The sequence below is a fragment of the Brienomyrus brachyistius genome, unplaced genomic scaffold, assembly GCF_023856365.1.
Source record: "Brienomyrus brachyistius isolate T26 unplaced genomic scaffold, BBRACH_0.4 scaffold99, whole genome shotgun sequence".
In the NCBI taxonomy this organism is placed as follows: domain Eukaryota; kingdom Metazoa; phylum Chordata; class Actinopteri; order Osteoglossiformes; family Mormyridae; genus Brienomyrus; species Brienomyrus brachyistius.
The window spans coordinates 209020-223107 of NW_026042374.1; the positions used below are offsets into that span (position 1 = coordinate 209020).

At 42.4% G+C, this 14088-nt stretch overlaps 2 long non-coding RNA genes and 1 gene segment (V, D, J or C); all 3 read left to right on the plus strand.

The window, feature by feature from the left end:
- The first annotated feature begins 482 nt into the window (after positions 1-482).
- LOC125727495 (uncharacterized) lies at positions 483-3554 on the plus strand. 2 transcript variants are annotated; one of them, XR_007388779.1, is made up of 5 exons: positions 483-711; positions 1509-1574; positions 2064-2105; positions 2417-2544; positions 2733-3554. It is a non-coding gene; the product is annotated as an uncharacterized LOC125727495 (long non-coding RNA). The 2 variants fall into 2 exon arrangements; XR_007388778.1 differs by having other exon boundaries at positions 2064-2544.
- Positions 3555-4291: 737 nt separating this feature from the next.
- LOC125727498 (uncharacterized) lies at positions 4292-7589 on the plus strand. The gene is made up of 2 exons (XR_007388785.1): positions 4292-6743; positions 7223-7589. It is a non-coding gene; the product is annotated as an uncharacterized LOC125727498 (long non-coding RNA).
- Positions 7590-9425: 1836 nt separating this feature from the next.
- LOC125727492 (Ig kappa chain V region K29-213-like) lies at positions 9426-10752 on the plus strand. The segment is given in 3 exon segments: positions 9426-9463; positions 9584-9633; positions 10182-10752. Coding segments are annotated over 3 exon segments (453 nt in total).
- The last annotated feature ends 3336 nt before the right edge of the window (positions 10753-14088 follow it).

Genomic DNA, 14088 nt, shown 5'->3' on the forward strand with positions numbered 1-14088 from the left:
TTTGCATTACTTTAAACGACAACTTTACCTGTTACTTACCAGAGTCGCCTATATCTTAGCGGAATGACAGCAGGCAGAAGGCGGCGCGTTTTCAGTAAGATACCGTGTTAAACTTATTTGCAGACACTTTTAACATAAACATTGGCAGCCATTAACTCATAGGTGGCAGTAAAGCTGAAATGACTCTTTCTGTGTTAAAAAAATGCAACACTGTCATTTTGATACTTTTTTTGTTTGTCTTTTACTTCCTCCCATTTGTCTGTCTCTGGTTATTGACGTTTAGGAGAGTGCCAAACACATTAACGATGCACATTTTTCAAATAAAGACAGACACAACACTAAAGAGATGAGAAAGACACAGTTGAATATGTAACATGCGTTTTATGCAGAAAAATAGTGTAGTTAAAACCATCTGGGATTTAAGAGGTTAAACTCAATTGGCTTGAGTGAAGCCACGCCCTCTCATAAGTGAAGAACAGGAATATTCCGGTTTTTCCAGGTTGCCTGAAAAAATGTAGTCACGTAGTTTTCTTAGACGGTGAACAAGCTGTATTACAAAGAGCAAAAGGTTTTTTCTTTTGGAGATACACCGAAATATTAAAGAAATATTCAGAGAGCGAGACAACATTGGTTGTGATGGCTGAACGTTTTTTCCTGCTACTAGTCACCCATGAGGCACGGAGCAGCCGCGTGAGCACATTTTGACCAGAGGTACATTTTCCTTATTCGCTAAACGTGTGTGCAGTAAAGAGGCACAATTTAGTAATTTGGTTTAGAAATATGTGTATTTTGAGTTCATTATATAATTCAATACATTTCGGTATTGAAGTGAATGTACAATTCTTTATGCTGTAAAAGAAAGGTAACTAATACTTATCTCTCCGGAGTACCTGTTAAAGAAAGGTTATTTGTTGATTAGCCCACTTAAAAAAAAAATTGGTTCTCGTACTTGTTTGTAGATTTGCATTTTGTAAATTCCTCGTGTTTCAACATGTTTTAATACACGTTCTTTCTAGATATATATTTTAAAATCTTGGTTGTTCATTTAGAATGGAAATGACAAACAGAATATTGGTTTCAAATAGTATCATTTTTATATTCACGAATGAAACATCAGCATAAAGTATCCAAATCCATGGTTAGGAAGGCATTTATGAGATGCACATGGATCAAGGAATTTACATTCTTGTACTTTCTTACATTTAATATATTTGAAATGCAACAAACTGGAAGAACTGAGGAGGCGTACTAAGTAGGTCTGCTCTCTTCGGTATGTATTTTCAAATATGTATTTTCTTACATATTTGAAAGTTCAAACAATCAATCAAATAAAAAAAAAAATCACTCCCCCCCCTGATCCACCCCCTCCAAAAAAAAGGACATTATGTGTAAAAGTATTTTCTTTGATATAGTGTCATATATTTGATTAATTATAACTGTAATGATTAGACAGAGTGACTGATATAGTAAATATTGTAGTGTATTATAATACCTGTTTGCTTACGCAGGTCAGGTCCTTTTAGCGGGAACCTAAACTTCCTGGAGCTGCATTCGAATATCGTTGGATGTTGATGGTGAGTCACCCAAGGAACTAAACCGATTCTTGTGTTGACAACTCATATTCATTTAACTACCGGATTTGTGGTAGGACTGTTAAATTGTTTTATGCAGTTTACGTAACTAATTTGTATTTCATTTAAGTTGTTATATACTTACCCTTTCTTCACCTGAGTGGAGTTGGACTAAGAAGGGTAATCAAAAAACATATTGGAACTGGTGAACCTAAATCTAAAAACATCCCTAAGTGTAATCTACGGCCAATTACAATTTAATCTTGACGTAATTGGTTATTGATTCTAAATTTAGCTATGAAAGTCTAAACATACAGTAACTAAACCTAAAATAGGGTAAATTGGTTAAAGAGGAATTTAAATCTAGTTTTAATCAGAGAAACTAAGGGTATAAAACTTAAGCTCACAGATTCAGTTAATGTGTATTTTATGTTTGGTTGTGCATTTTATTTTCTGTGTATGTCTTTCCATTTTTCATCCCTATCCATAAAGCTGGAACTGGCGTGAACAGGAAGTTGGGGGAGGCACTCAATGGTAGGGCGTCACTGCACTTACTCAGTACTTCCTCTACAGCTCTCTGTGTAGAAAAATTGAGTTTTCAGTTACCATGGCATTCACAAGGTCCAAGGAGGACGACACTAATTCAGTATACCCCAGCTTTATCCATGCAAAACACCAAGACAAGCTTAAGCTACAGAATGGTAACAGAGATGGGACAGGACAAGGATTCACTATTGTGAATAGCACATCTTTACCTCAACCACTTTGACCAACTCGACCAGGTCAATTTGGCGTGACTCCACAGGCTGGGGGATCTCAAGACTGCTCTGCTTTGCATCCTCCAGTAAAGGCTCAACTGCGAGAAAGCATGGATTTGCCAGGTCAAGCGTCTGAGCCTGAGGAACTGAGAGATGATCTACTAGTGTGATTTATGCTGATGGAATTTACCTCTGGATCGCTTCTTTTGTAGCAGGTACATGAACCAGTTGAAAATCTTCACAAATCGATTTACTGCTTTAAGCTGCGGCGCTTTATCACAGCTACTAGCTGGCAGTGTCTTTGGAGTGAAGCCCTAGAGTGTTGGTTTAACATGCATCAGTTAAGCAAACCAATCCCATACATCCATCCATCCATCCATCTTTTGTTACTGTAATTTTATAGGAAGGGTAAATACCAGTGACCTCAGCAGACCAGCTAATCATCCACATCCCACCAGTTTGCAAGTGGACCAACCTTTGTGAAGAACTTGTGGCCACGGATATTCTGCGATGACGGGCGATCCTGTGGGTCGATTTGAAATATTTTGCCCATCAGTTTCCCAGCTTCAATACCGAGGTTCTGGGGTAGAATAAATTTAGCTTCTTTGATGTTCTTTATCATTTCACAGCGATCGTCGTGATCGAATGGGATTTCCCCAACCAGAAGCTGGTACCTGTAGTAAGAAAGGCAGCAAAGGTGTTTGAGGTCTTTCACATTTGACATAAAAATGCTGTGCTTCCAAAAGAGCAATTCCTCTCAACTGTGTGCCAGTATTCATTTTTCTTTTCTATTTCAAGTAGAAAAAAAAACATATTTATGTATGTTAGACGCATGTCTTCTTAAAATGTTAGACAGATTTTATTAGCCATGCTGATCTTTGGCCGGGAGGAGGGTTGATAGGGTATACGTACATGACACAGCCCAGTGCCCAGACTTCTGCTTCTGTTCCATGGCCCTCCCGTTTCCACACTTCTGGAGCCATGTAGACTGGAGTACCACACACTTTTCTACAACACACACAAATGGAAAACGTTAAGCGCACATGTGCTTTAGTTTGCTGTATAAACAAATTTGAAAGCTTAGCCAGGAATTCTGCAAAAAACACCTACTTCTCCCTCGGCTCCAGCTTGACCGCCAGTCCAAAATCTCCAATTTTCAGTTCCATTTTGTCATTCACAAATAAATTTTCTGAAAGACAAACGAATTTGCATTAAGGATAGACTCAAATACTTTGTCAAACTGCAGACTTTACCAAATTGATAAATTAACACTACACAGAAATCCAGACGAGCTACACTCGCAATGCCATGTGAAATGCCAGCATTATTAAACAGAGAATTGAGTAAAGCGTGAGTGCATGTACACATACCGAACTAGATGTCCCTATGGACATAACATTGCCGGTAGATGTGTTTTATCCCCGATATCAGCTGTTGAATGTAATAGCGGACTTCGGGGTCAGAGTCCCGCGAGCTTTCAGGATGTCACCAAGTGTCTGGGCAGGGAGAAACAGGGGCAGCCTGATCCATCACAAAGTCTTTGCCTTAGTAAGATGTCTACAAAAGTCAGGGACTCACCTGCCTACTGCACAACTCCATGAAAATATACATGAACAGATCGTCTTCAAAAGAATGGGAGAAGCCCACAACGTTCTTGTGCCGTGGTTTTTTTTCAAAATCTCCACTTCTTGACACACCTGAGTGAAATATCAAACACCATCTCATCAAGTATTGTAACAGGGAAATGCAGATAAACTGCAAAGAGGGATGACATTAAGCACAATCCATACCACATACCTCCTCCAGTCCCCAGGAATGTAGAGGTATGACCATCACAGCAAAGGTGTCACCACTTTCAAGGTCGGTCATCTTGTAGCACTTGCCACAAGCACCCTAAAGAACATGTCAATAAAGGGCATTTCTGACTGACCCTGTTCAAGCATCTCCTCTCTGCAGAAAAAAATCAACTGTAATCACTTTCAACAACAACTTTATGGTGCACACCTGTCCCAAAAGCGGCCAAGACAGCTGGGCAATTTGAACTTGCTAGATGGATTACATCACCACATTGAAAATTCCATGGACGGAAAAAGAGGTGAACTTGCTAAGACATTGCAACAAAACACGGATAAAAACTTTCATTACAAGCAACTTCATTGAAGAAAAAAAACCCATCTCCGTTATGTACACCAAACATTCAGTTTCGGTAATGCAGTAACACATGCTCAGGAATAAAGACTTTTATGTAGTGTGCAGTGACTATCACATCATATGTTACTGCGGCTCTTTAGGCACTCAGCTATCGGTCTCACTTTGTCATACAGAACAGGGATTCATTTTCTGGTGAAAAACTTCCTATGTGGTATGTGATACCTCAGCTCCAAGATGTGGAGCAGTTATCTATTACACCGTAAGGCTGGATATTTTTACAAATAAAGGTGGCAATGGTGTCGGTTATTGCCTTAGAACGAGCTGTTAGCTGGCAGGGTGTGAAAATTAGGGCGTTTATTTTTTTTAAAGAGTTTTGTGTTATTTGAAAGCATTGTGAAATGTAAAAAAAAAAACAGTAATGATATGATGAAAATGGGAATACTGACGTTGACAATGCCAATATAATATTTTGGTATGTTAAGGCATGTTTGTTCTCTGCTTTAAAGAAAGGGGGATGTGTTGATATGTAGTGCAGTACTTTTGGTGACCAGCAGAGAGACCTGGAGGGTTGGGAGGAGGTAAAGACAAGGGGTAGGGAGACCGACGGCACAGAGCAGGTTGTGGGTTTGCATGGAAGATGTTGGTGGTTAAATAAAAGTTCATTGTTCATGAAACAAGGTCTCTTCAATGACATATGAACAACACAATGTATCTCTTCCTTCTCATGATAATCTGACTCGCCAAACATGCCTCCAGCTCGCGTGATGTGGCCGAGGGACTTGAGGAGAATTATACACTGACAGCAGTGGAGATGAGAGCGCACTTGAAATTATCAGGTAAGAGAGGGTTAATCGAGCAAAATGTACAATTATTGGTCAGATAATGTCGGTCAGATTTCTAAATAATTATGGCGTACGAATAATGATATATCCGTAAATCGTATTTTACCGATTTAAAGATGTTCATTATTCATTGTATTGTCACGCCCCCCTCGGGAGAATGCAGCGGCAGCAGCCACACCTGAGTTACGTCAACTCCCTGTTTAGTTCTGCTTGGCGCTGCATTATATGCAAGGTACTGTTGAGGGTTTTCATAAGAAGTACAGGGCGGTCTTCCTCCTGTCTACCCCGATCCGGTCCATCCGCCTGCTTTGCTGCCATTCCATCCCATCCCATCCTGATCCTCCCGGACCTCTTCCTTGTACTTGTCCTTCGTCTCGCATGCCACCTGTAGAACTGGCTTTTGGACTCGATTGTACTTGCTGATTCCAGTTCTGTTTGCGTGTTCCCAACAATAAACCCCGTACAGTACGTTGCCTTCTGTGTCTCTACCATCCTCTGGGGTTGCATGTTGTGCAGTACTGTAGTAGCTTGGATTCAACCATTAGATGGCAGTAGTAGCATATAGTTGGAGGGAAGTAGAAGAAGGCAAGAGAGGGAAGTTGAGTGTTTATGCGTTGTTCCCGGAGCTGATAAGTTAATAAATATTGAACCTCTTGCCATCCCCAAATGTGTCTCGGCTGACTCTCAATATATCAAAAGTACATACCGTCTATTTATTTATGTCTGCCCTTCAAACCGCTAGATTCCTTCACTAAGCAGGAAGTTTGTCACGACAGCTGACACCAAATCTCCTGCTGAGCTGGTTCAGACAGAACTATCCTCAATTCACCACGAGGGGGCGCCAACGCAGCAGCTTAGTTCTATTGTTTCTCTTTTTCAAAGACAGTTTTTCTCTTCACAAAAGGACAACTTAACTGAATAATGCACTTTCATAGTAATTGTTTTTAATCCGTGTTAATGTTCTGAACAATGACTACTAAAGGTTCTGTAAGGTTGTCCCACATACTATGGATTTTAAGTTTTTTATCAAGGTGTTAAAATGTACCATCTATTTTCTGCTGAAAGTTGCCAGTCCTGTGTTTTATGTCTAGCAATTTGTACAGTTTCTTCAGTATGGCGCATAAACACATGCCATCATCTATAGTATGAGAATCTCCTCCAGAACTCTGCATTTCCTCAAGATTTTTTCTCATGAACCTTAATTTGCCAAGCATGTATTGACTGGGCACAGTACAGTGGTGCAATTTCTGACAATGAAAGAACATCATGGACCCCTACTCCCCATTCCTTAACCCGATCGAGGGGCTCTGCTCAGCATGGAGTTAGAAGGCTTACGATCGCCAGCCACATGCTCAGATGACCCTGCTGGCTGACATGGATGCAGCATGTGAGGACATTACAGCAGATGCCTGCAGAGGCAGGTAAGACATTAGAAAAGATTCCTTTTTTTCTTATGTTTTATTCTTTCTGTTTTTTCTTATGTACAAATACATAAGTGCACATTAGGATGCTTTTTCACTATTACGTAAGTTCCCATGTGAACAGCCAATCAGATCAGCCTGATGTGTGTCTCTCTGTTTCCTCTCTGTTTCCTGCCCTTTCATCCCGACCATGACCATGATCTCTCACTTAGCAGCAGAGCAGTTTATTCTAAACAGTGGAACCGCAAAGATGTTCAGACTCTTTGGTCTTCTCATTTTCATTAGTAGGGTTCTATACTATTAAATCATATTTTGTGGGGATTTTTATATATCCTGTACGATGTGATTAGTGTAATAAGTATTTGGCCATTTAATCTTCATCATATGTAATGGGTATTCTGATTATTATTATGATATTTATTTATTTGCTTGTTTGTTTGTTTGTTTGTTTATTCATTTGTGTTTCTCTCTTTTTCCAGACACTTCACTGGCTGTGGATGTTGTTCAGCCCAGATACCTGATGAGGGTCCAGCATGGAGACAGTGTGACCCTGACATGCTTCCGTCCAGAAGATATTTCTTTTGCAGTTTGGTTTTAGCAAGCTGCTGGTCAGAAGCCCCAGCTCATGGCGAAAGCACTTCTCTACGTACCTGGTGAATTTTACAAGGAATATAAAAACATAAAACGTTACTCCTTACTGAATGCAGAGGGGAGTTTTAACCTCACTATTTCTAACGTGGAGCCGTCAGATTCTGCAGTGTATTATTGCGCTGCTCTGTTCTATAATGAAATCGCATTTGGAAATGGAACCTTTGTCATAATCACAGATAAATGAGATTCCAACTATTTTCATATTTGCTTTATGAAAGTGTCAATAATATTGTCCTTTGACAAACATTTTTGACAGTTGAGCTCTGTGTCAATATAAAATTAACCAACATAGTTGATGTAGATTGCGAGTATTGGTCCTTGAATGTTTTTCTATATACAGCATTAAACAAAAACATTTATAAAAGCTTTCCAATTAGAATTATAAACTTTTTATTATTATTACACGCATAAATAGCTGAAATATGTAAAAATAAGTATACAAGAATACAAATTAATAGGAGGCATTACGTATCATCTTACTTGTGTGAAGTGGATTTAGTTATGTGTATACAGTTATGTGTTGGACCCCTCCTGATGTTATATTTATACATGAACATGCACTGCATCACATCATTATACAGTTTGTTACATTTATACATGAACATGTGCTGCATCACATTATTTCACAGTTTGTTACATTTTGCTTGCTGTCAGAAATCTTCAGCCATATGGAATCTTCAGATTTGGAAAAATGTTACACATTGCAGCCTCTTTCAAATAAATTAAAGGAAAATGTTTACATTTCAGTTTTGAGTTGATATATATATTACTGCGTAAAAGTCTTAGGCGACAAAGAAAATATATTCTTAAAATTTTTTAACTCAACAGTCAGTGTATATTGTCTCAGAAAGACATGCTATAATATAAGAGTCGGATATGCACCATTCAGAACTGGTTTGAGAATGGACCTTAAATTTCAATTAATTTTGTTCATCTGAAATAAAGTTGAATCGCTGTTGAAAACAGGATGCAGAATTACAATTCATTTTTGAATTTAAGGAAGCAGAATGAATACGTATTTGAATTCAAATAAATTCATATACATACAGTACATATAGCTACAATATAGCTTTTAGCTATACAGCCAAATATTTAAATATGAATTACACATAAGCACATTAACATCGTTGTGTATCACTATTATAATTTTATTCAGAATGAAATAATGCAACATTTGAAGTGTCACCTAAAACAATAATTATACTGTCATTTTGTGCACCATGGTGGATCTGCTCATAGTAAGAGCTGAGTGTCTCTCCTTAGAAGTCAGTGTTGGCTGCAGTGACTGCAGTTTCTAACCTAGGAAACGTCCCAAACACTTTTCCTGCATCAAAAGTCAAACTAGTCCCTATTCCTGCCATGAAAGCTTCACATAATGTCACCGATAACTGAGCCAACCATGTTTATCAGAGGATGCCAACCCTTTGGCTGCAGCTTTCTCTGCACACGCTGAGAGAGTCTTCAGTGTAGCAGGAAAAGATTTCAGGCCAGAAGATTGCAGATTAAATCATGAAACCTTTGAAGATATTATGCTAATCAAATGTAATATAATAATAAATGTAATCATGTTTATTTGAATAAAGCATAATTGCATTTGCCATGATGTCTTGCTTTTTGCTGTAGTGCTATGGTAGAAGGGAAAAACTTACTTTTCAACACACAAGAAAATAAATAGTAGAAACCGCATGAAACCAAGTAATTCCTTTTGCGATGCACACTTCCTATTTAATGTTTAAAAAATAGACAAACAAAATGGTCAACATAAGCCAGAGGGATATTGATAGTCACGAAAATCATGAAAATATAAAATACACTTTACACACTTCATTTCTTTACATTGAAATTAATTAAATTCATCTACCTTCATGCACTAACATCAAACATATGATTATACAATTATAATGTTTGTTCTTATCATATAATGTTTGTTATTGTCATGCCCATGCAGGCGGAACCCACCGACTAGCCCGTCTCGATCACGCTCACATGGGCGGGACCAGCCAGGTGCTCCGTAGAACGCTTAATGACGGAATGGATTTAAGCACTGAGCTCCATCGGGACATTGCGAAGTATTGAGCCATGCTATTGAGCCATACCGAGCAATCTATTGTCTATCGTCTACCCGTTGCTTCCTACCTGTTCCGTCCGCCCAGTGTACTTACCTTGTCTGTTCCTCTTCCTCTTCCCAGACCCGTTCCCGAACCTGAACCTCCTGCCCCGCTGAGACCGGCTTCTCCTGGTACTCTTTCCCTGTGTTGTCATGTCCCGTGTTTGTTCCTCTTTCGGCTTCGGACACATGCTTCTGCCCCTCGACCATTCTCCTCGCTTAGCCCCTTTCATTGCTACGTACTAGTGCTGCCAATAAAACTTCTGGCTGCATGCAATTCTGGATCTCCGTTCCACTTCTTGGGCCAGTGTTACAGTTATAATATAATCTTTGTTATCATATAATGTTATCAATGTATATTAAAGCTGTTAAGGTATGTTAGGATATTAAGGTATACAAATTACATGGTGATTATGAATGTTATATGAATGCATTGTAAATGTATAATGTAGGTGCAGTTAATGTAAAGTGTTACTGAATATATACTAATAAATAGTTATACAACAAAAAGAGACAAGAATGTCAACTATTCTCCAAGAAGTTACTTATTTTATGGATGGATAGAACAACATGACATCCATTCCAAAATATTTCTAAAATCGGCAAGAAATATTTTTCAGGATCTGTGTTTTCCATTGTGACTCTCAAAGCGCTGTCATCATGAACATTTTGCTTTTCAGGTAAAGACTCCAACAGCAAGACTGTGGTACAGCAGCCTGTGTCTGACACTGTGTCTGACACAGACTCTGTGAGCCTGCAGTGTACGATAGAGACTGGGAGCTGTGCAGGAGAACACAGTGTTTACTGGTTCAGACATGGATCAGGAGAATCCCTTCCTGGAGTCATTTACAGCCACGGAAACAGGAGTGATGAGTGTGAGAAGAGCCCTGAGGCTGGATCTCCTACACGGAGCTGCGTCTACAGCCTCCCCAAGGGGAACCTCAGCCTCTCCGATGCTGGGACTTACTACTGCGCCGTGGCCATGTGTGGGGAGATGCTGTTTGGCAATGGGACCAAGCTGGATATAGATGGTAACACCCAGTGAGGGGAGATGCTGTTTGGGAACGGCACACAGCTGGATATAGATGGTAACACCCAGTGAGGGGAGATGCTGTTTGGGAACGGCACACAGCTGGATATAGATGGTAACACCCAGCGTGGGGAGATGCTGTTTGGGAACGGAACACAGCTGGATATAGATGGTAACACCCAGTGAGGGGAGATGCTGTTTGAGAACGGCACATAGCTGGATATAGATGGTAACACCCAGTGTGGGGAGATGCTGTTTGGGAACGGCACACAGCTGGATATAGAGTGTAACACCCAGCGTGGGGAGATGCTGTTTGGGAACGGCACACAGCTGGATATAGATGGTAACACCCAGCGTGGGGAGATGCTGTTTGGGAACGGCACACAGCTGGATATAGATGGTAACACCCAGCGTGGGGAGATGCTGTTTGGGAACGGCACACAGCTGGATATAGATGGTAACACCTATTGTGGGGAGATGCTGTTTGGGAACGGCACACAGCTGGATATAGATGATAACACCCAGCGTGGGGAGATGTTGTTTGGGAACGGCACACAGCTGGATATAGATGATAACACCCAGCGTGGGGAGATGTTGTTTGGGAACGGCACACAGCTGGATATAGATGGTAACACCCAGTGAGGAGAGATGCTGTTTGGGAACGGCACACAGCTGGATATAGATGGTAACACCCAGCGTGGGGAGATGCTGTTTGGGAACGGCACACAGCTGGATATAGATGGTAACACCCAGCGTGGGGAGATGCTGTTTGGGAACGGCACACAGCTGGATATAGATGGCAACACCCAGCGTGGGGAGATGCTGTTTGGGAACGGCACACAGCTGGATATAGATGGTAACACCCAGCGTGGGGAGATGCTGTTTGGGAACGGCACACAGCTGGATATAGATGGTAACACCCAGCGTGGGGAGATGCTGTTTGGGAACGGCACACAGCTGGATATAGATGGTAACACCCAGCGTGGGGAGATGCTGTTTGGGAACGGCACACAGCTGGATATAGATGGTAACACCCAGTGTGGGGAGATGCTGTTTGGGAACGGCACACAGCTGGATATAGATGGTAACACCCAGTGTGGGGAGATGCTGTTTGGGAACGGCACACAGCTGGATATAGATGATAACACCCAGCGTGGGGAGATGTTGTTTGGGAACGGCACACAGCTGGATATAGATGGTAACACCCAGTGAGGGGAGATGCTGTTTGGGAACGGCACACAGCTGGATATAGATGGTAACACCCAGCGTGGGGAGATGCTGTTTGGGAACGGCACACAGCTGGATATAGACGGTAACACCCAGCGTGGGGAGATGCTGTTTGGGAATGGCACACAGCTGGATATAGATGGTAACACCCAGTGTGGGGAGATGCTGTTTGGGAACGGCACACAGCTGGATATAGATGGTAACACCTATTGTGGGGAGATGCTGTTTGGGAACGGCACACAGCTGGATATAGATGGTAACACCCAGTGAGGAGAGATGCTGTTTGGGAACGGCACACAGCTGGATATAGCTGATAACACCCAGCGTGGGGAGATGCTGTTTGGGAACGGCACACAGCTGGATATAGATGGTAACACCCAGCGTGGGGAGATGCTGTTTGGGAACGGCACACAGCTGGATATAGATGGTAACACCCAGTGTGGGGAGATGCTGTTTGGGAACGGCACACAGCTGGATATAGATGGTAACACCTATTGTGGGGAGATGCTGTTTGGGAACGGCACACAGCTGGATATAGATGGTAACACCTATTGTGGGGAGATGCTGTTTGGGAACGGCACACAGCTGGATATAGATGGTAACACCTATTGTGGGGAGATGCTGTTTGGGAACGGCACACAGCTGGATATAGGTGATAACACCCAGCGTGGGGAGATGCTGTTTGGGAACGGCACACAGCTGGATATAGATGGTAACACCCAGCGTGGGGAGATGCTGTTTGGGAACGGCACACAGCTGGATATAGATGGTAACACCCAGCGTGGGGAGATGCTGTTTGGGAACGGCACACAGCTGGATATAGATGGTAACACCCAGTGTGGGGAGATGCTGTTTGGGAACGGCACACAGCTGGATATAGATGGTAACACCCAGCGTGGGGAGATGTTGTTTGGGAACGGCACACAGCTGGATATAGATGGTAACACCCAGTGAGGGGAGATGCTGTTTGGGAACGGCACACAGCTGGATATAGATGGTAACACCCAGCGTGGGGAGATGCTGTTTGGGAACGGCACACAGCTGGATATAGATGGTAACACCCAGCGTGGGGAGATGCTGTTTGGGAACGGCACACAGCTGGATATAGATGGTAACATCCAGTGAGGGGAGATGCTGTTTGGGAACGGCACACAGCTGGATATAGATGGTAACACCCAGCGTGGGGAGATGCTGTTTGGGAACGGCACACAGCTGGATATAGATGGTAACATCCAGTGAGGGGAGATGCTGTTTGGGAACGGCACACAGCTGGATATAGATGGTAACATCCAGTGAGGGGAGATGCTGTTTGGGAACGGCACACTGCTGGATATAGATGGTAACACCCAGTGTGGGGAGATGCTCTTTGGGAACGGCACACAGCTGGATATAGATGGTACACCCAGTGTGGGGAGATGCTGTTTGGGAACGGCACACAGCTGGATATAGATGGTAACACCCAGACTGGGGAGATGCTGTTTGGGAACGGCACACAGCTGGATATAGATGGTAACACCCAGCGTGGGGAGATGTTGTTTGGGAACGGCACACAGCTGGATATAGATGGTAACACCCAGTGTGGGGAGATGCTGTTTGGGAACGGCACACAGCTGGATATAGATGGTAACACCCAGCGTGGGGAGATGCTGTTTGGGAACGGCACACAGCTGGATATAGATGGTAACACCCAGCGTGGGGAGATGTTGTTTGGGAACGGCACACAGCTGGATATAGATGGTAACACCCAGTGTGGGGAGATGCTGTTTGGGAACGGCACACAGCTGGATATAGAGGGTAACACCCAGCGTGGGGAGATGCTGTTTGGGAACGGCACACAGCTGGATATAGATGGTAACACCCAGATTGGGGAGATGCTGTTTGGGAACGGCACACAGCTGGATATAGATGGTAACACCCAGTGAGGGGAGATGCTGTTTGGGAACGGCACACAGCTGGATATAGATGGTAACACCCAGCGTGGGGAGATGTTGTTTGGGAACGGCACACAGCTGGATATAGATGGTAACACCCAGCGTGGGGAGATGTTGTTTGGGAACGGCACACAGCTGGATATAGATGGTAACACCCAGCGTGGGGAGATGTTGTTTGGGAACGGCACACAGCTGGATATAGATGGTAACACCCAGCGTGGGGAGATGTTGTTTGGGAACGGCACACAGCTGGATATAGATGGTAACACCTAGTGTGGGGAGTATATCTGCTTCTGTTTTGCTTTTTTTTTGCTATTTGGACGTGAATTTATTTCTTATACTATTTGAAGTAATGTAATTCCTAATTTAAGTGTATATGCACTTACATTTAATTACATA